At 38.9% G+C, this 21,723-nt stretch overlaps 2 protein-coding genes across 3 annotated transcripts; both read left to right on the plus strand.

Moving 5' to 3' along the window:
- Positions 1 to 543: 543 nt before the first annotated feature.
- On the plus strand, positions 544 to 1,916 carry LOC126630304 (heavy metal-associated isoprenylated plant protein 31-like). Its single transcript, XM_050300391.1, has 4 exons — positions 544 to 667; positions 845 to 943; positions 1,261 to 1,427; positions 1,555 to 1,916. The coding sequence occupies exons 1-4, from the start codon at positions 544 to 546 to the stop codon at positions 1,699 to 1,701; spliced, it is 537 nt and encodes a 178-aa protein (XP_050156348.1). The 3' UTR covers positions 1,702 to 1,916.
- Positions 1,917 to 6,747: 4,831 nt separating this feature from the next.
- Positions 6,748 to 7,920, plus strand: LOC126628942 (heavy metal-associated isoprenylated plant protein 39-like). 2 transcript variants are annotated; one of them, XM_050298834.1, is made up of 3 exons: positions 6,748 to 6,909; positions 7,067 to 7,145; positions 7,436 to 7,920. In XM_050298834.1, exons 1-3 carry the CDS (start codon positions 6,901 to 6,903, stop codon positions 7,675 to 7,677), a joined length of 330 nt encoding a protein of 109 aa, XP_050154791.1. In that variant the 5' UTR covers positions 6,748 to 6,900; the 3' UTR covers positions 7,678 to 7,920. The 2 variants fall into 2 exon arrangements, with proteins under 2 accessions (XP_050154791.1, XP_050154790.1); XM_050298833.1 differs by having other exon boundaries at positions 6,763 to 6,909; positions 7,064 to 7,145.
- The last annotated feature ends 13,803 nt before the right edge of the window (positions 7,921 to 21,723 follow it).

Here is a 21,723-nt window from a genome sequence, read left to right on the forward strand (position 1 = left end):
TTGGCTACAAAACAAAGTTGGTTTGCTTGAAATTTATTTTCTTATTGCAATTTTTCAAATCCAAACAAAAGTTGGTTAGCTTAAAATATATCTTGTTCTTGTTTTAGGAATTTTAGTTGTGTGATGGTAATTGAGAGTCTCAATTATTTGTTTTATTTCAATTCTAGCAAACAAAAATTATTGACACACCCCATCCTGAAGAAGGGCATGCTGGCCGTCACGTGAGAGTGGCGTAACCATTTACACAGTTCGGAAGCTTTAAAGATACCATTACTAAGATATAACACCCGAAAGTGAATCTTACTTTTGTGAATTCTGTCAGAACACGTGAGTGTGTCAATTATGATCCATTATTATTACATTAAATGAAAACGGACTTAAGACAGATGGCGTTACGGGCCTCTTGGCAAACTCTTCTCCTTTTAAATTGGACTTTATTTCGTACCATATGGAGCCTAAAGTTGTTACCTTTTAATACATTATCATAAAGACATTCATCAAATTACAATAACATCCTTGTCTTGAAACTAGACAGCATAGAACATGGGGCTGGCTTTTACCAGAACCACGCTTATTTTCTGGTACTTTGGGATCCCTGGAAACACTTGGCTGTCACGGGTTATATCTCGCTTGAGTCACATGATATACTTACACAGAATATACCCCGGTAATATTAAGAATCTGCGTATGGATGCTAGCAGGGCCAGCATCAAAAGCCTTTTCTTCCCAAAAAGAACCATTGTCACGATTAACTTAACTCACTCAATACGTGACTAGCGAAATCGGGGGATACTGATACATATCCGTGGTTAGATGTAAGAATTTCACAACAAAATATATTGACAAAGTGTGGATGGTTTGCAGATTGTGGAGGTGAGAGTTCCAAACCTTGAATGTGAAGGATGTGCTTCCAAGTTGAAGCAAGCTGTCTCCAAACTGAAAGGTACACAAACTAATAAACAGGGTATTTTTCTTCATTGCTTTTGAGCCCCATATTATGTAATTCTTTCCACTGCAAACCATCTCCAGTTTGGAACAATAAAACTGGAAATACATTAAACAAAGAATCAGCCGTATTGTTCATAAATTGCAGTTTAGTATCTATTTCATAACGTCTTAGTCTTCCTTAATTTTTTTATTTTAATTAAAAGTTTGGAACTAGTTTTATTCGTATATATTTTTCTTGAAATATTAGATGGCACCCAACATTTCAAACCAGAAATTTCAAATTATTAAAAATGTAATTTTCTATTTGAACAGGTGTGGAAGAAGTGGAAGTAGAAATGGAGATCCAGAAAATAATAGTGAGGGGTTATGCATCAATTAAGGGAGCTGGAAAAGCAGCAGAGCCATGGCCTTTTACTGGATACTCTCCCTTTGCGGACTTGGATTATCTGCTCTCCCTCATCTCATACTCTTCATATTCCTTTTAATTTTTATGGTCACGGTTAAGTCATATCAACATTTTATATTGATTGTTTTTAAGAAATAATAAAAAAAAAAGTAATAAGAATATAAAATATTGACGTGATGTAACTGTGACCATAGAAATAGAAATTGATAGGAAGGGTATGGGATGGGAGGTCTGGCGTCCACACCTTCTTCCACACCCCGTCGCTTTATTCCTTCGCCGTGGCATCCGATGAGGCCATTGCATCACTTTTCAGCGAAGACAATCCGCATGCTTGCGCAATCATGTGATTATTTTTTTTAACATTTTGTTCTTATTTAATTTGTTAATTTTGTACTTGTTTTTTAGTGCTTCTTATTCTCACACTTTAGTCTGAGTTGTTCACCACTTAATTTTAAGTAGTTTAAATTTTAAGAATTGTTTGATAATCATTTGATGTTTAATTTTCAAAATCAAATGTGTTTGACCTTGATAAATATATATCCTTCAATGGAAACAGTCAAAAGGTCTTTACTGAGAGAGGATCTTCGCCGGATCCTTTTTGAGAATTTTCCAATCACATATGTTCATCGTACATCGTGCGGTTAGAAATCATTGTAAATTTTTTAATCTAACAAATTCAATGGTTTAGATGCAATCTAATTAGTCCAATTAATTTAATTTATTTAAATAATTTTGGTTTGGCAACAAAATTCTAAAAACCTCTTGTAATTAAGATTTTTAATTCTCTATCCTATCTCACTAATTATTTTTCATTAATTCCATCTTTCCTATTAAACTCTTCCTTATTCTTCAAAAAAAAAAAATAAAAAATAAAAAATAAACTCTTCCTTCTCCCTTCTCCCTTCCTTGCCCTCGTTCATCCTCCCCATCTTATCTTTTCAGTTCTCATCAAATATGTTATCACAACATCCAACACATCCAGACTCATTAAACCAAAGAAAAGAAAGAAAAAATATCAGAAGTAGGAACACTATCGTACTTTTGATTATTTGTTGAAGATACTTGTACGATATATATTTAGACACACAAACTGATCACATTCCTCTCTCTACTATAGAGTACAGATAAATAGGTCATGCGTACAATTTGGTATCATGTCAAGTTTGCATGTTTTGCGTCTAAAGAGCTTCACCGTTCCAATGGTAGCATGTCCCCTCGACAATTGACTCGTTGAACCAATCAACCCTACATGGGCCTGGAGGATATATACTCCACTGGAACTTACTAGCACGGTCGATGTCTCTGTCGTCGTTATATACGTTAAACCACTTAAATTGACCCGGCCATGCAAAACCGCAGAAGTATAATGTTGCGCCTAAGAAATGAGGAATAAAATCGAACTCCCAGGAACCATTGAAGGGGATCACTTTCTTACCAAGATCATCGTCCTTGGATTTGCAGTGAAGGGTAAGCGTGAACAACGTTCCGTTCAGTTGCAAGAAATTTTTCACTCTTACATGTCTTCTTTTCCGATGAATACTTATACCTGCATCGCACAGGGTTATTGTAAGCAAAAACAGCACTAGCACAAGATTTCTTATGAACAAAGCCATGCTAGGTATTGCTTGTTGGTTTGAAAAGTTTTATGTGGATGTGAATTGAAACATCAAGGATACGTCGTATATATACTCGACAGGTTCCGTGTGCTCTCAACGTTGACAGTGCCTGATTTCCACTGTTATGGAAAGTTTAAGATAAATATGGAATGCTATTTGCTCTCAATTCTATCCACACAACGATCAACTCCCTCTACCCTGATTTCATCACCATCCATCATGCCTTTCACCAGCTGTGTCAACTGTTTCATTTTTTTCTTATTATATTGGTTCTTTCTATATTAATCACACATAATTGTAGGTAAGGAAAGCAACAATTATTTTTACAAATTAGTAAAACAAGTAAAAGGGAAACAGAAAGATCTCCTTTGCTAATCATTCCATGTATACATATATACTAGATACTTGGTACATGCATACGGGTCTATCTTTATCTTTTTCAATGCATCATGCAATTTTGAATCAAAAAGTGGTATTCCTCTTCACTTGTAAGTGAGAGGTCGTAGGTTCAATTCTCGTCAAAAACGAATTTGAACCACATTATTCATAGCCCGTTATAAGGCTAAGCTCACATCATTCCCCTTAGTGTAGATAATATCGTTTATTAAAAAAAAGTTCAAAACTTGATTTTTTTTTTAAAAAAAATGGTATCACAGACCACTCCAATATGAATGCCCTAACAGTAGTCAAATATAAGCCCTATTCCCTCGTTTCCTTTCCTCCTCTCATACTTTGTTTTTTGTCTTTATAAAAAATTAATACAAAATATTAATGTGATTTAATCTTAATCATTTAAATAGAAGGAAAAGAAAAGGAAAGAAAAAAAAAAAAAAGGAGAGAATCTTCCTTCTATAGTCGGGCTGCTTGTCATCTCTATCATGTCTCTAGTGATCCTTGTGTGGGTCCACGACCTAATATACTCGTATAACCAACGAAAATGTCCTGGACACGTGGAGGGTGGTGATGCACCATCGGGATCGATAAATGTTAGTTTGACAGGCATGTTCTTGTGAGGTTGCAAGAGCATTTCTAATGGAGATTTAAAATGTTAATTTAATAGTTCATATGGTCAAATTTTCTCTTCTTCCAATACATATTGTTATAATAATATTTGTATCTCCTACTTTTAATAGGAAATCAGGATCGATAAATTTTCATGATTTGCAATTGATGCATTAGTGGGACACACAACAAAACAATCAGAAAAATAATTGACAGCTCACAATTCAAAATTGGCAGCAAAAAGTTCTTATATCAATCCAAGTAGTTTTGACTCATCCGTTAAAACTTATTATTACCTAAAATTTAAATGAATTTTAACCAAAAACTCCAAATGCTGTTTATTTTAACGAAAAATCATATTTTTACATTAAAAAGTAAATTTTGGTACTATTTATTTTACCCTTTATTTTGTTCTTATCGTTAAAATTCAAAGTTTTCAAGTCATTTTCATTAGTTTTCCTAAAATTTAATTGTGTGACATGTCACTTCAGATTTGACATTTGTTTTTAAAATGCTCCTGGTGGAGTAGAGGGTAATTTTGGGATGTTGCGGTCATTATCTTTTATTCTTGGGCTGAAGTGAACAACAGCGTACACGAATAACAGACTAAAAATGTATCATGTCAGAAACGGCCCAATGGATTTGTAAGGAAAATAATGGGCCCAAATCGGATTTGATCCAATATGAAAAGTTAATCTCAATCGGTCAAGTGAAGAAAAAAAAATAGAGTAAATTCAATATACGCTTGCACAATTTAGTTTTAGAAAATGATATTATCTACGTTAGAGGAGAAAGGTTTTTTACGAGAATCGAACCTAACATCTCTCACTTATAAATAAAGAGAAATATCACTATTGTAATTGTTTATATCATATTTAGGGCCTCTTATTTAGATCTCGTACAAATACTCAGGGGACTTAAATGTAATTATGTGATAAAGGAATGGGCAAATATGTAATAAGTGAAGAGTTCTTATTCTATAAAATGACCCCTCACCCTCACAATTGGAGGAGGCCAATTCCTAGGCCCTCTCACCCCCTCTCAAAGCTCTCACTCTCAGAGCTCTCTCTCCCTCAAATAAATACATAATCAGTGTGGACATAGCCCAAATTTTGGGGTGAACCATGATGCATCTTGTGTTATTTACATTTCTTGCAGATTCACGGTCGAATTTACGTTGTTCCAAAACCTCCGGTTTTGTGCATCAACAATAATACTAAATTAAAAAATTAATAAAATACTGTAATACTAATTAAACCACCTAAATATGTTCAAAGTAATTAAGTCCTGGATTTCAGTTAGATTAATTAAACGTTATTACTTGGAGAAACATATTGAGCTTCCAACTTGCAATTTGAACATTCACGACCCAAGTAGGAAATAGTAAAGTTGGATAATTGAGAGCAAGCAAAAAGTTTTGCGTATGAAGACAATCTTGAAAAAGAGTAACACAAAAGTCATTATTTTTTTCAGTAGGTGGTGCCCGATCCAACGTGGAATTTGATTGAACATTTCGTCTTTATGGGAACGTGGGAGGAGAAGCATGAATTTGAAAATGGGGTCCTGTAGCCCCAAATTATTGAGAGTGATGTTACATAACCAATTGTTCATCTATAAGCTCTATGGTTAAGTAATTGTTAAGACTGTATGAGACAAATGTAAGTTTGGTTAATTGATCAGTGTAAATGTTAAAATCTGTAAGTGTCCCAACTACGAGGATAGCATTTTTAGTTGTTCATGCAAAGAAAACACTCATAAGCTTAAATATGTACTTCAAAAAAGTAGAACAATATCGTAGGTTTTCTCCTACTATGTTGATTGTTCTTTTTATAAGGAATGGAGTCTTGGGCTCCAAACCCCGTGTTTCTTATCTCGCTTTAACTTGTTACTTGAGGCTTAACTTTTGCTCCCGCGATCAAGGTAATGTCTTCTCATTACACTCAAGTTTGGTAATCCAATCAATTATAGTAATTTAGAATGCGCTTAATAGAAAGAACAAATGCAAAACACTTTCCGTGAGTAAATATTTTGACCTATCCATCGATTCAAATTAACAATTTATGACAAAGAGAACCGTGGGAAAAAAAATACCTACCACTAAAATGGTAAAGAAAGATACGTTAGAGCACCTTCAAAAGATGCTCTAAAGCAAACAAAAATCTATTTTAAAGAGCCAAACTCAAAAACTTCATCTCTACGAGATGTTGTAAAAGATTCTCGATAACAATAAAATGAACAACCGCTCTTTAAATTTACAAAGCAACTATTAATCAACTAAATATTGAAAAAGTAATAAAACTCAAGAGTTGACCGTTAAGAGAGAAGAAAAGCAAGAGAGAGAATGGTGTTTAAAAAAAATGAGCAGATTGAGTTTGAATTGTTAATAATAAAGAGAGTTTTAAAGAAAAGCTCACGGTACTGTTTACTTTAACGAAAAATCATATTTTTACACTAAAAAGTCAAACCTTGTACTATTCACTTTACCCTTTATTTTGTCTTTATCATTAAAACTCAAAGTTTTCAAGCCATTTTCATTAGTTTTTCTAATAATAAACCATTTAAAATTTGTTAAAATAAAGTGTTGTTGGAAGTGAAAAAATTAAACATAATAATTTTTTGATGCTATTTACTAACTAGCTTAACAGAAAGTTCAAAATTGCTCTTGAAAATGCTATTACATGCATGACGCACCCAAATTCAGACCCAAACCGAACCCATATCTGTTGGATGTAACTTCTCACTCACATGCATGACCCGCCCACATGCATGACCCACCCAAATTCAGACCCAAACTGAACCCATGTCCAGGCCCATTTGAACCTCACATTTCCAACCTTTATAAAAAGCCACAAAATCATACAGTCTCTCTGCCTCTCTCTCTCTCTCCCCTCTTTGTTTGTGTTCTTCCATTCCTCCTCTCTCAGCGATATGGCTCAGGTGCTTTCTAAATTTAACTTGCTTTTTCTTATTCAATTTAGCTTCACCTATCATGCTTACAATCCCTTCAAGCATATGCATATACATAAGCACATCAGATCATAGATCATAATCCTTCCTTTTGTTTTCTGTAATTTTTGTGTGAATTTTGTAGCAGAAGGCGGTCCTGAAGGTCCTGACCATGACCGATGACAAAACAAAGCAGAAAGCCATTGAAGCTGCCGCTGATATTTTCGGTATTTCTTTTCATTTATCTTTACTCAGTTTTGGTTATATCTTCAATAGTTCAATAATATAAAAAGAAATTCTCAAAATTATACGGTTCTGTTTGGATATCCTTCTTTAAAGCACTTATATTCACAAACGCCTTCATTGAAAACAAGGGTTTAAAAAAAAAAAAAAAAACTAAAACTACTTTGAACTTTTTTCTGCCAAACGTTGTCAGAAGCACTTTTGTTATTAAACCTAATTAAAGCTTCTTGATTTCTCTCTTATTTATTTTGTTTTTGGGTTATTTCGTGAACAGGGATTGATTCAATCGCGGCAGATATAAAGGACCAGAAGCTGACAGTTGTAGGACTGATGGATCCAGTGGCTGTAGTGAAGAAGTTGAAGAAGGTCGGGAAAGTAGACATAGTATCTGTCGGACCAGCCAAGGAAGAGAAGAAAGAAGAGAAGAAAGAAGAGAAAAAAGAAGAAAAGAAAGAGGAGAAGAAAGAGGAAAAGAAGGAGGAGAAAAAGGAAGAAAAGAAGGAGGACAAAAAGTAAATAAAGAGTTACCAAATTTTATCTCTCATGGTAATATTTTCTCCTTCTAAGTTAGCAGTTATGTACGATGGTTTATCATATAGAGGGAGAAGGCAAAAATGGTGAAATATTCATAATCCAAAAATTGCCATTTCTCATTAAATTTTCAAATAAAATAAGAATTCACAAAAAAAATCCATTCCTGTAACTAACTTTTATCTTTTCAAAAAATATATTATTATTTGGATATTATCAAGCAAACAATGTAGCATTGAAGCAAATGGCTTTGGTGGAGGGACACTTTTTTTGAGCGATATTACTTCAATTTGATATTTGTACGGTGAGAGTGGTTTTTGATTTGAACTAAAGTGACCAAAAAAGAAAATGTGGTCTAACAATGTGGTTACGTCCAAGTTTGACAGTGAAGGAGTTGATACGATTGTCAAATTTTTCGCGTTTGAAATTAAGAAAAAGGTGCAAAGAATATGATGGCTGGCGTCATATTTTGTGGCGGCTACCAAGCGATGAGTACACGCCCACTTGAAAGGGAATTGCATGAATTTGACTTAATGATTCTTTTTGGTGCATGAATGTGATTGATTATTGCACAAAACTGTTGAGTTTTGCACGTATTTTATTTGCTGTATTCATTATTGAGATGGGTTTGGTGGAATCGAGAAATTTTTAGTTGTGATGGGAACACGGATGATACATCATATGTTTTTATGCAAGTGGTGAAATTTTTTAATTTTTAAGTTATTAACTTTTTAACACACATAACCCATCATTTATATAAGGACACGTAATGTACCACCTCGTGTGACGGTCATACTAAAAAATCTTTCGGTGGAATTAAGCATTGAATTATATAATTTACATCATTGTTGAGCTGGAAATGAAGTCATGCGCCATGCCTATTTTGTTTGTTGATTTTTGTACCGATTGCATGAAACGAGTCTCATACAGTCATGAGTATGCTATTTTTATGGTTGTAGCAAACATGCGAGACCTGTTTCATACGACTAGTGCCAAAAGGTTTTGCGTTTGATTACAACCTTGGGAAATTAAGGTAATATATTTGGATATTTGGTTTTGTTAAGGAGAGCAGGTGAAAAGTATATAATCTTGTTTTTTAGAGCAGTATAGTGGGAAAATTCAACAACTCTTTAGGGTATTCGTTTGTTATTGTTGTTGCGATGTGATGCTTAACATGCGATAACTACAAACAGCAGGTGGCCAGCCATGTCCAATGCTATAGATTCTTGCTTTTGGAAATAAAATACTTACCCTTATGCTGGAATAGGAAACGTACAAAATTATATATAATAAAATAGGCCCAAAAAAGTGGTGGTGATCATTTTAGTTAAATTGTATAAACTATGAGTGACGATTGCAGAAAATAGATTTGGTTTCAGTTAAATGCGAAGTATATAAAATATAGAATGCGCGTGGGAAATGGAAAGCAATACAACGATTTGATCTATCAAACTGTCCGTCCATTGCTTCATGTAACTATTAATGAAATATGTATGCAGGTATGCGTGTGTGTCCGAGAAAGATTACAAAAAATGACATGAAAAGAGAGACCAGGAAGCCGAAAGAGAGGTGGCGAGTGAGTGCAAAGGGACAGGGAATGTGTTTCGAATACTAAGTCTAAGTGAAACCTCCAGTACTCTGTCTATGTTCTAATGTGAGCGTTGCCACTTCTCGTAACCAGTATAATCACAGCATAAGTGCAACACACAACAAAGCAAAACACTTAAAAACAACTGTTTATCTATATGGATCATTTCGCACTAGATAAATAAGATAAAAATATGAGGTCTTCTCCTTCACCTTCAGAGACAACTGATACAAGGTGTGGGTTCATGGTGTAACTGAGGATACCCTGGACCTACATATTGTTGTTTCATGAGCTTCACCAAGCTTTCCAGCATTTTGTAAATAACTTACTAGGGTGCTATACATAGTGAAATTTGGATTACAGGATTCCACAACTTTCCTAGCCATGCCTGCCTAGAAGTGCTGGGGAAATTATTACTTGGACCTAATTAAGGGATAAGGGGTCTGTAGCGACTTTGCGATGGAATTTTTGTATATGATTTTCTACAGATTGTTGAGGACATCAGATTGTAGACTATTCATGGCCATTTGCATGTCATGGCAATGTATGATAATAACAGAAAATGTAAACGTGCTAAGTTTACAACTCCATTGCTCTTGGTTTCGGAAAATGAAAATGATACACGGAACGCAGTCCATGCAATTAAGTTCAAAAAAGCGATATTGTGGATCTTCAAGAGGACGGTTAATAACAATGGATGAAAATTCTGTAGGAACCCTAATAATTTATTAATTTGGGTTCAAGGTAGAAGAAAAGGTCCCCCACTGAAGCCTAAAACTGGTGGTTGGGCTAAACATCATGACTACTTTGTGGTCAAGGCTACGATTTCACCAGACCCAATCTTAAACTCCAATGACTACATTGTTATGGTTATGTATGCGAGTGATAGTGAATTGCTCTATTTCTTGATGATAATGATTCAATATCTGTTGTGGCTTCAATGTATTCTAGATGTGGGTCGAAAAAATGACGACGACACGACAAGTGCTTGGTTCATTTAAGGATTTGAGATGTACAATGTTTAAAGTAAAAAAGTTTCAAAACCTCACTTGTTAAGATCCTGTCAATTGTTTACATATAACATGCAGAAAGAATTTATCATATTTCTTGACTTGCCACTCAAAAAATTAATTTGAGCTATGTTGGGAACATTTGGCATCACGGTTTGATAGATATATTAGTCTCGCAACATGAGATTTTTTATTTTTTATTTTTATTTTTTTTGTAAGGACAATCAACCATAACTCACCCATGGCTTTATTATTTGCAATCACCTTACAATCAACCTAATTCACCTATTATTAAGGCAAATGAAACTATTAGCAATACATTCACCTCTAACATCATATAAGTTCTAAATTTTTATACAGTGAAAAGACGGTAATGCCCTTCGCTGCTGCTGGTTCTCAACTTTAATTTTCTGTATTGCACAGTGAAATGACAATTTTACCCGTGTTGATCATCGCGTAATGGGAAGCAGGATGCAAAAGCAGAAGATAGCTCTCTCTCCCTCTTTCTCAAAGGTTCCTCAGTGCTCCATTTTTCGATAGCCTTCCTCAGCGTTTTTGTCCTCGCGCTCCATGCGTCTCTTCTCCTCTGCTTTCGTGTTGTTTGGATTGTTCTTCGCTATCGTGTTTTGCCATTTTTTAACCCTTGGTGGCTTTTCTTTTGTTAATCTTTGTGTTCGCGGTTGTGGAGTCATTTTGCAAAGGAAAAATTCATCGGCCGGTCAAGGTTATTTAGCTTGGTGGGTTGGGTTGTACGGGTCTTCAACTTGGTGAATGTAATTTCTCCTGGTGAGTTGTTTTGGTTTTTTTACTGTAGGTTTTTGGTTTTATTTTGTCTGCTTTTAAATTTTACCAGTGGGTTTCTTATTGAGAGATGTGTTTTCAAAATTTTGGGCTTTTGTTGTTGTCGTCAGTTTTTTGGTATGAGATTTCGATTCTGTTCCGTGTGTGGTTTAGTCATCTAGGAAAAGAAACAGGTTTCATGTATGGGTGTTCGCTAATCAAACAGAATTCAAATATAGACCACACTTATCCAATGAAATTTGATTGGAGGTTGGTTGAGTGTGGTCTATATTGTATGGATCCTTTGTATTTGAAGCAAGATTTTGATAAAAATTGAGTATTTTTTGCAAGTGACTACTTTTGTGTGTTCCAGCACTCTATACATATTTTTTAATAACGTACCAACAATTAGGTTTCCATAATCTTAATGATTTGCAAAGATGTGTTCCAATTAGTCTGTGAACTTCACTATTGTATAATATTTCAATTAGTTGTGTTGATGCACAAAATCAGCGAAGACTTTGGTACAACATAAAGTGTCAGGGTTTTGTGACCTTCGCTTGGTTGCTTGGTTGCTTCAGTCACTAGTGAGGATAAGTACGTAAATGAATAGAGACAGAGAAGCAAACACAGGATGTACGTGGTTCACCCAGATTGGCTACGTCCACGGAGTAGAGGAGTTCTTATTAGTAGTGAAGGGCTTACACAAGTACAAAGGATCAAGCTCTCAATTTAGTGAGTTCTTGTGAATGATTTAACACAAAATGGCATTAGGCAATATTGTGGGGGAATGACCCCTATTTATAGAAAAACTTGTAGCTTTGTCACATTGACATGTGTCATGTTGTGATTGGTTCTTGATGTCGACACGTGCTGCGCTCTGATTGGCTTCTAATCTTGACACGTGTCGAGTAGTGATTGGCCTCCTGGTCGGAGGGGAACTCTTCTGGGTCCTTGACAGTATAGCGTTGGCCGGTGCTCGGTAGTTTCGGGATTGGTCAAGTATGGTACAAACAGTGCTCCCCTAAGTTCCCGAGTGAGGGAAACTCCTCGGTTGGGGACTTGCAAGATCCAATCCCTTGAGTAATCACGAAACTTCTAAGTACCGAAGTGTGGTCTGATCTTCATCTGCCCTTCTCTGGAAGTACCTTTCCTCCATCCGGGAATGGTGTACTTAGCTGATGTTGACGCACAAGGTAATGTATCAATTTCACTTGAAGCTTAGTTGTAGTTTCGGGCTTAGTCAAGTGTGATACAAACCCTATAGTAGGAGTCCCCCAAGTCGTCGAGCTAGGAGATCTGCCGAAAGAGGTGACAGACAAGGTAAGCAGTCAAACTTCCAAGTAAGCAACCCAGGATCAGAGGTTTGACGTCGGCTTCCGGTTGATTGTTCTCATTCTCCTTGTCTCTCATTCAACTGCCAGGATAAGGAGAAGCAAATGGATAAGAGATGATATGAGATACTTTTGCTTTTGAAGAAGTAACTTTCCACAGGCTTATTCTTGAACTGTGCTGGAGGGTTTTCTGGTGCCCTTCAGAGTATAAGGCCGACTCAAAAATTTGAGGGTCAAAACAAGTCCATCAAATCTAGAGTACGTTCGACCTTGATGATATGGGATACTTTTGCTGTTGACGGAATAATGAATGTGGTATGGAAAGGTGTCGTGCTGTAGTGATCTGTTTCAGCTCACCGTTGAACCTTCTGCTTCAATCTTTTGCATGGCAGAAGTGGTGTGCAACCTTTGCATTTAAATGGTCCTTCAGAACATTCCTTCATAGTGACTCATCCACGCTTGGCAGCTTCAGTGTAAAGAGCCAATATCTGATCAACTGTCATGAGGTATTTGCCGGTGGAATTCGTGACCTTGACAGCAGTTGAGGATGAGTACTCGAGAGCAATGCTAAGTAAGCAACCAGGCAAAGGCTCCAGGCAGTCAGTTCCAAATTGGAGGTTTGATTTCAGGTTCCGACTGACTGCTTTCTTTCTCCTTGTCCTGCAGGTGTGGACAAGGACAAAGACAAAGACAGGGAGAAAGCATGATATGGGATACTCTTGCTTTCGACCCTGATGATATGAGATACTCTTGTTCTTGGTGTGGCTTATTTGCTGAGGTATTATCGGGGGGAAATAAAGCTGAGTATTTCGAGAGGTTATGTTGAGGGTGCCTTTTCGAATGCGAGAAAGGGTTGAGCATTTTTGCAGGTTTGCCTGTCCGTTGAGGAGGGAGGTCAATGTATATAGGGATTTCCCAATAACAAGTAGTAATGCTATTCCTTTACCCTTCTTGGTCACATCAATGTAGTGGGAGCTGCCAGCTTCACGTGTTTTAATTTTGTCAGAGCACTTTGAAAAAGTGGTATGTGGTATCTGGAAAGCTGATGTTACGTGTGAAGATTACAGACAAGCTTTATCTAAGGAAATCTGGCTCTCGAAGTTCTGAGAGTTGTGCCTCTTCGGTTTTCGAACAAGTAATCCCGTCGAGGATCTGACTCTCGAGATTCGGAAAGCGGTGCTACTCCGGTTTTTTAGAAAGTAATTATGTTGGGAGTCTTTTCTCGAATGTGAGTAAAGGTTGGACGTTCTTGCCAACCTGTCTTGCCGCAAAACCCGGAGGTCGACACACATAGGGACTTTCCAGTTGTCAAGCAGTGGTGCTGTTCCTTTACCCTTATGGGTAATAGTAGGGTAGCTGGAACTTCGAAATTCTCGTGCCTAAACTTTGTCAGAGATCTTTGACAAAGTTATATGTGGTACCCGAGGAGTTTATGGTGCATATGGAGAGCGGTGATTGAACAGTAAGATTCACGTGCTTTCTACTTCACCAGAAATCTTCGACAGATTGCCCGTAATTTCCGCAAAGCTGAGTGTGCATGTGACAGGTGCTGACGAGGCTGAAAAAGCAGGTGCTTCTTCGATTTCTGAGATCGGCCCTCGTGGTCTCTGAGCAGCCCAGCTTTTGAGAAAGCAAACGCCTCTTCGATTTCTGAGATCGGCCCTCGTGGTCTCTGAGCAGCCCAGCTTTTGAGAAAGCAAACGCCTCTTCGATTTCTGAGATCGGCCCTCGTGGTCTCTGAGCAGCCCAGCTTTTGAGAAAGCAAACGCCTCTTCGATTTCTGAGATCGGCCCTCGTGGTCTCTGAGCAGCCCAGCTTTTGAGAAAGCAAACGCCTCTTCGATTTCTGAAGCTCCGTCGAGTGCAGATTTTTATAGAGGCTGGCATTAAGTTCCACAGCACACTTGAATCTCTACCAGTAGAAGCTCATTTCTTGCACTTCTAAGATCTTGATTTGTCTGACCTCTTCCTTCTTCAACACATTTGAAAATGTCTGGACCCTCCGACCGTCGTTTTGACTTGAACCTTGGAGAAGAGACAGCCACGCCTTCTCCAGACAACATATGGCGCCCATCCTTCATATCCCCTACTGGTCCTCTTACCGTTGGGGATTCTGTGATGAAGAATGATATGACCGCTGCAGTGGTGGCCAGGAACCTTCTCACTCCCAAAGATAATAGACTACTTTCCAAACGGTCTGATGAGTTGGCTGTTAAGGACTCTCTGGCTCTTAGTGTTCAGTGTGCAGGTTCTGTGTCTAATATGGCCCAACGCCTATTTGCTAGAACCCGCCAAGTTGAATCATTGGCTGCTGAAGTGATGAGTCTCAAACAGGAGATTAGAGGGCTCAAGCATGAGAATAAGCAGTTGCACCGGCTCGCCCATGACTATGCTACAAACATGAAGAGGAAGCTTGACCAGATGAAGGAATCTGATGGTAAGGTTTTACTTGATCATCAGCGGTTTGTGGGTTTGTTCCAAAGGCATTTATTGCCTTCGTCCTCTGGGGCTGTACCTGGTAATGAAGCTTCAAATGATGAACCTCCAATGCCTCCTCCTTCTGGGGTTTTGTCAAGTACTGAGGCTCCGGATAACCACCCTCCGGTGCTTTCTCTTTCTGGGGCTCTACCGACTGCTGAGACTTCCCCTAAGCAACCTTTGTGAAGGCTCCCTTTTGTTTGTTTATTTTGACTCATGTATATGTACATATTTGTGGCTTATCGAAAATATTAATAAATAAGCTTTGCTTCATTTCAACATATTGTGTTAAATACACCAAAGCCTTCTTCATAAAGTTCTTTGAATTTTTGCTTTTGTTGAAACCTGTATTGTTGAAGCTTTGTGAGTGAAGCATGTAGTTTGAGGTAGTGTTCCCTTAATTTCCCGAGTGAGGAAAACTTCTCGGTTGGAGACTTGAAAAATCCAAGTCACTGAGTAGTCACGAACTTTTGAGTACCAAGGCGTAGTAGCATATGGTGGGAGTCCCCCAAGTCTCTAGTCGAGGGAGTTGACGAATGAGGTGTCTTGCTAATAGTCCATGTCGTAAGTACCAAAACTTCATTCTTTTGTTTTCTAAGTGGTAGCCCCGGACTTTTTCTTCATAGATTTTGTTGATGAAGGTTGCTAGGCCCGAATAAGTGGAATTGCAGAAGGTGTAACCGTTGGTGCATTAACATCATAATGGAAGCATCACAATGATGGAAGCATCACAATGATGAAAGCATCATAATGATGAAAACACCATAATGATGAAACATCATAATGATGTTTCTTTGGTGGAATTGTTTTTCATTTCCCCTAACAACCGGAATTGTTTTTCAACATAACACCATCATCTGTAGGTCGAATCACAAAGTTGTCTTCATGAAAGTTGTTCGTTAATTCCTTAACTACAACATATCCAAATTGGAGAGCCATCGGAGCAGTACAACTCCAGAAATCCAGGTATGATGAGTGACTGTTTATCATTTGTCTGTCAACCCGTCAGATTTGTTGTGAGCTTTGAAACTCTATTTTCTCTTGCTCAGATCAGCATGCTTTCTTCATTGAAGTTGTTCCTCAGCTTGTGAACTACAACATATCCAAATTTGAGATCCCTCGGAGCTGTATAACTCAAGAAACTCAGGTATGATGAATGACTGGTTATTATTTTTCTGTCAACCCGTCAGATTTGTTGTGAGCTTCGAAACTCCATTTTCTCTTGTTCAGATCGGTATGCTTTCTTCATTGAAGTTGTTCCTCAGCTTGTGAACTACAACATATCCAAATTTGAGATCCCTCGGAGCTGTATAACTCAAGAAACTCAGGTATGATGAATGACTGGTTATTATTTTTCTGTCAACCCGTCAGATTTGTTGTGAGCTTCGAAACTCCATTTTCTCTTGTTCAGATCGGTATGCTTTCTTCATTGAAGTTGTTCCTCAGCTTGTGAACTACAACATATCCAAATTTGAGATCCCTCGGAGCTGTATAACTCAAGAAATTCAGGTATGATGAATGACTGGTTATTATTTGTCTGTCAACCCGTCAGATTTGTTGTGAGTTTCGAAACTCCATTTTCTCTTGTTCAGATCGGTATGCTTTCTTCATTGAAGTTGTTCCTCAGCTTGTGAACTACAACATATCCAAATTTGAGATCCCTCGGAGCTGTATAACTCAAGAAACTCAGGTATGATGAATGACTGGTTATTATTTTTCTGTCAACCCGTCAGATTTGTTGTGAGCTTCGAAACTCCATTTTCTCTTGTTCAGATCGGTATGCTTTCTTCATTGAAGTTGTTCCTCATCGACTCTTTCATAACATATCAAAAATTCAGGATGAACTAACGGTTAAATATTTCCAGATCTTCGAAACATCACAACAGCTTCGAAATCTGCAAGAAGCCGACTATCATGTTTGGAGCTTCAACACTTTAATTTCTGTCGCTCAAACAGAAATGGTTCCTTCTTGAAAGTTGTTCATATGCTCAAGAACTATAGGGTGTCCAAAATTCAGCTCCATTGGAGAAGAGCAGAGGTTGCAGAAATTTGATAGATGAAAGGAGGCGGAAGAGGGAGAGAGAGAAAAAGTCTCTTGGGTTGGATTTCTATTTTGGGGCAGATTCCAATTTTTGTAGCACCTTCATTATTGATGAATTGCTTGTACTTTTGTCCATTATGAAACTTGGGACTTTGGCTTGTTGTTGGATCTATTATAATATGTTTGGGAACATATATAAGTGAATAAATAAGAAGGAAAATTTTGGGCCCTTGTGGGTGTAAAACAAAAAATGTTTATGTTTACCCAAGTGTTTTTGTACAAGTTCAAGGGCATCTTGGGTTTTGTGAACAAAATTTGTTTATTTGGAGCAAGGTTTTATGTTGAAGCTTTGTAGGTGAAGCTTTGGTGTTGAAGCTTTCTAGGTGAAGCTTTGATGGTGAAGCTTTGTAGATGAAGCTTTGTAGATGAAGCTTTCTAGGTGAAGCTTTGATGGTGAAGCTTTGATGGTGAAAGTATGTAGAGGGAGCTTTCTAGGTGAAGCTTTTTTAGGTGAAGCTTTGTAGGTGAAGCTTTTTTAAGTGAAGCTTTTCGGGTGAAGTTTTTTTTTTGGGTGAAGCTTTGTGGGTGAAGCTTTTTAGGTGAAGCTTTGTGGGTGAAGCTTTGGAGGTGAAGCTTTTCGGGTGAAGCTTTTTGGGTGAAGCTTTTTAGGTGAAGCTTTGTGGGTGAAGCTTTGGAGGTGAAGCTTTTCGGGTGAAGCTTTTTGGATGAAGCTGTTTTTTTTTTTTTTTTTTTTTTTTTTTTTGGCGCTTGACATGGTCTTCATTTGCTTGTTTTGTAGTGACTGTGGAAGACGGATTGCTTTCTGATTGAGAAGGGTTCCGGCATCGCTTGCTATGAATGTAAAAGAGTGAGGGCTGAGTTGGCTAAATTACCTCTTTATTGAATTCATTGCCAAATGGCCTTCATTACATAGGATGCCGAACGGCTATAGCTCAACACTTGTACATCGTGAGTCTATTTGTAGTAGTACTTCAAGTGATCAGCGTTCCATGGATGGCCAAGGGTCTTGCCATCGGAGCTTCTAAGTGTGTAAGAGCCAGGGCGACTGATGCCAATGACTTCATACGGTCCATCCCAGTTTGGACTAAGTGTGCCTTCACTCGGGACTCTGTCGCAGAGTAATCTTTTCTTTAAGACCCAGTCTCCTATTTTGAAAGAACGAGGCTTGACCCTAGAGTCATAATAGTTGGAGATGCGCTGCTTGTAGGCGACATTCCTCAAGTGAGCTTGGTTTCTGTGTTCCTCGACTAAATCCAAGTTGAGGGTGAGTTGTTTGTCATTTTCACTTTGAATGTAGTTCTGGACTCAGAATGTTGCTTGCTCGAGCTCAACAGGGACAACCGCCTCTGTGCCAAAGGCAAGTGAGAATGGAGTTTCTCCTGTTGAAGTCCGATATGAAGTGCGATATGACCAAAGAACTTGGGGTACAAATTCTGGCCAACAGCCTTTAGCTTTGTCCAAGCTGGTTTTCAAAGTGCGCTTGATTATTTTGTTGATGGCCTCAACTTGTCCATTAGACTGGGGATGAGCTGGAGAGGCAAAGCATAAGTTGATGTTGAACTTAGAGCAGAACAACCTGAACCTCTTGTTGTCAAACTGTCGCCCATTGTCAGTGACTATCGCATTGGGAATGCCGAATCTACAAAGGATGTTCTTCCACACGAAGTCCTCTATCTTTGCCTCAGTAATGGTTGCCAAGGGTTCTACTTCGGCCCACTTTGTGAAGTAGTCCACTGCAACGACTGCGTAACAGACTTTGCCCTTCCCTGCCGGCATTGGGCCGATCAAATCAAGTCCCCACTGGGCGAAGGGCCAAGGGCTGATCATAGGAGTAAGAGGCTCTGGAGGGGAATGAGGAATAGCCGCATATCGTTGACATTTGTCACATGAGCGGGATACTTTGATGGCATCCTGGTGGAGTGTTGGCCAGTAATATCCTTGGCGAAAAGTCTTGTGTGCTAGGGACCGAGATCCAGCATGATCTCCACAGACTCCCTCATGTATTTCCCGAAGGACGATTTCCGCCTCGGCAGGCGTAAGACACCTTAAGTATGGCAGGCTAAAACCTCGCTATTGTGGCGATACCCTTGACGCGGGTTTGACCCACTGCATTGACTGCCTGGGGGCGAGCGCTATTGTGGCGATACCCTTGGTTATCGGGATAATGTCCCTTACTCTTTTTACTGAAAGGAGAGTGGTGAGGATGGAAATCCTTCCTCTTGCCTTGAAATTGATATGTCTGTTGATTCGGTGAAGCATTATGCAAGGCATGGGGAGGTGCCACTGCTGTTTGGAAAGTCGAGGTCTTCTCATTTAGGTGAGTCTGGCTTCCACCTCCCACTTGTTGATAAAGGATGGTTGTAGGGGGTTTCTCCTGATATGTCTTTGCCTCGGCGGAGGCATGGTTATAAGCCTGCGCCATCACCTCAGAGTAAGTCTTCCAAGTATTGGCATTGATCATGTATTTAAAGAAACAATCACGTAGGCCTGCCGTGAAGGCTTTGAGGGCAGTCTTGTCGTCTGCCTCGGCACACCGGGAGTATTCATGGCTGAAGCGGCCAACATACATACGTAATGACTCGTCTGGCTTCTGGCGAATAGTGTACAAGTCATCTGCAGAGTGCAAGCGATCGGTTTGGAAAATGTGTTGGGAAACAAATAGTTTCCTCAATTCCTCAAATGAGTCTACCGTCTCAGGTGTAAGACGACAATACCAATTTAGAGCTCCGCCAGAGAGGGTGGAGGGGAAGAGAAGACATCGCTCTTCGTCGGTGTGCATCCGGTATGCCATGGTGGACTCAAAGAGGTTAAGGTGCTCAATCGGGTCCTCTTTTCCAGTATAAAGTTGCAAGCCAAGCTTTTGCTTTGTCTTTGCTTGAAGGGGGGTGTTGAGGATCCTCATTGTAAGAGGGCCAGGCCTGGGTTGGTTCCAGTCAGGTATTTCAGCCTGACGTTCAGCCTTCAACTTGTTTACTTCCTCAATAAGTTGTAGGACAAGGGGGTCCTGAGCGGAATTATGTGCCACTGGAGCTTTCTTTCGTAAATCTCCATCTCCTCTTGGAATTAGGAAGGTTTGATCAAGGGCATGTGATTTTTCCCTAGACTCGCTGTACTGGCTTCCAGGGTATGTCTGTCGGAACACCTCTGAGTCCCCTGTACCCTCATGTCTCTCTGGGACTTGTTGCCCCTTCCCCAAATTGGTGGCCGGCTTGGGCCGTGGCAGGGGACCGAGTCTCTCAGAAATCCTTGGGTCATTAATCTTTGAGCTTATATGGATGGAATTCTCTCGACGTTGCTTCAGGAAATCCCGACAATCGCGAAAGACGGCTTTCGATCCTTCTGCCCCTTCAGCAAAGAGGTGTCTCCCTCCACTTCTCATGGTTCGGGTCGAAGCAACTGGGTTAAGAGAAGCCTCATGTTGATTATCAAGTCGAGGGGTAATCTGTTCCCTATCAGGGATATCTATGTCGAATGCATGTGACCCTCCATGTTGGAGGGCACCCAGTTGATGGTTGACTTCCACGGGGGCAACAAGCTCGCGTGTCTGAGCTTGCCTAGCTTCGTGGAGTGTCTCGAAGAGCTTCTCATATTGCTCCTGGAGGACCTCATTCCTCATTGCTATCTTGTTGTTCTGAGCTTCCAACTCATCGACTTTAGCTTGAAGAAGAACTCGTTTTCCTTCCTTCTTTCGTTGTTTCGCACTATGTGCAAGGGGGGTGTCATTCTGTGTGCTATGGCTTCCTTCGCTTCCCATGCTGGAGAGGGATGCCTGATCAAAAGAAAGTGTACGAATGATAGAAACCAGCTTGACACAGCTGAAGAGAGTAGGAATAAGTGTCGTTTCCCACAGACGGCGCCAAATGTTGATGCACAAAATCAGCGAAGACTTTGGTACAACATAAAGTGTCAGGGTTTTGTGACCTTCGCTTGGTTGCTTGGTTGCTTCAGTCACTAGTGAGGATAAGTACGTAAATGAATAGAGACAGAGAAGCAAACACAGGATGTACGTGGTTCACCCAGATTGGCTACGTCCACGGAGTAGAGGAGTTCTTATTAGTAGTGAAGGGCTTACACAAGTACAAAGGATCAAGCTCTCAATTTAGTGAGTTCTTGTGAATGATTTAACACAAAATGGCATTAGGCAATATTGTGGGGGAATGACCCCTATTTATAGAAAAACTTGTAGCTTTGTCACATTGACATGTGTCATGTTGTGATTGGTTCTTGATGTCGACACGTGCTGCGCTCTGATTGGCTTCTAATCTTGACACGTGTCGAGTAGTGATTGGCCTCCTGGTCGGAGGGGAACTCTTCTGGGTCCTTGACAGTATAGCGTTGGCCGGTGCTCGGTAGTTTCGGGATTGGTCAAGTATGGTACAAACAAGTTGAATATATTTTTTAACTAATTTTAGTATCAGATTGTTTTGAGTATCTGAGTAAGATTGTGAAAGAAAAGGAGATTGTGGAACTTTCATGATTGAGATTTGTGATTTTATGTATTAGTTAAATTCTAAATTTTTAATTAAGTTCACTCATATATTCACATTCCTTTGTGCTTTTGTTTTCCCCAATTTTCTCCCATGTAGCCTGTACTCATGCAGTTCCAACTTTTCTACAAGCTCGATACTGTGAAATGAACCTTTCTGGTCAATAAAAAGGTATAATTTTTCCCCACTTTTGTGTATATTAGTGCTTTTTGTTATGATTTAATGAGTTCGTGTTTTTTGTTGCTTAAGTAACATGAGAATATGTTTCTATTACCATGGATTACAATCAACTA

This window comes from Malus sylvestris, chromosome 7 (genome assembly GCF_916048215.2).
Source record: "Malus sylvestris chromosome 7, drMalSylv7.2, whole genome shotgun sequence".
In the NCBI taxonomy this organism is placed as follows: domain Eukaryota; kingdom Viridiplantae; phylum Streptophyta; class Magnoliopsida; order Rosales; family Rosaceae; genus Malus; species Malus sylvestris.

Excerpts from the sequence above, each read along its gene's own strand:
- LOC126630304 (XM_050300391.1), top strand. The coding sequence starts at position 544 with ATGGGGCTGGCTTTTACCAGAACCACGCTTATTTTCTGGTACTTTGGG. Across the intron at positions 668-844 it reads CTTACACAGAATATACCCCG|AAAGTGTGGATGGTTTGCAG; the intron begins GTAATATTAAGA and ends AAATATATTGAC. Across the intron at positions 1,428-1,554 it reads TCTCATACTCTTCATATTCC|AAATTGATAGGAAGGGTATG; the intron begins TTTTAATTTTTA and ends CCATAGAAATAG.
- LOC126628942 (XM_050298833.1), top strand. Across the intron at positions 7,146-7,435 it reads AGCTGCCGCTGATATTTTCG|GGATTGATTCAATCGCGGCA; the intron begins GTATTTCTTTTC and ends TTTCGTGAACAG.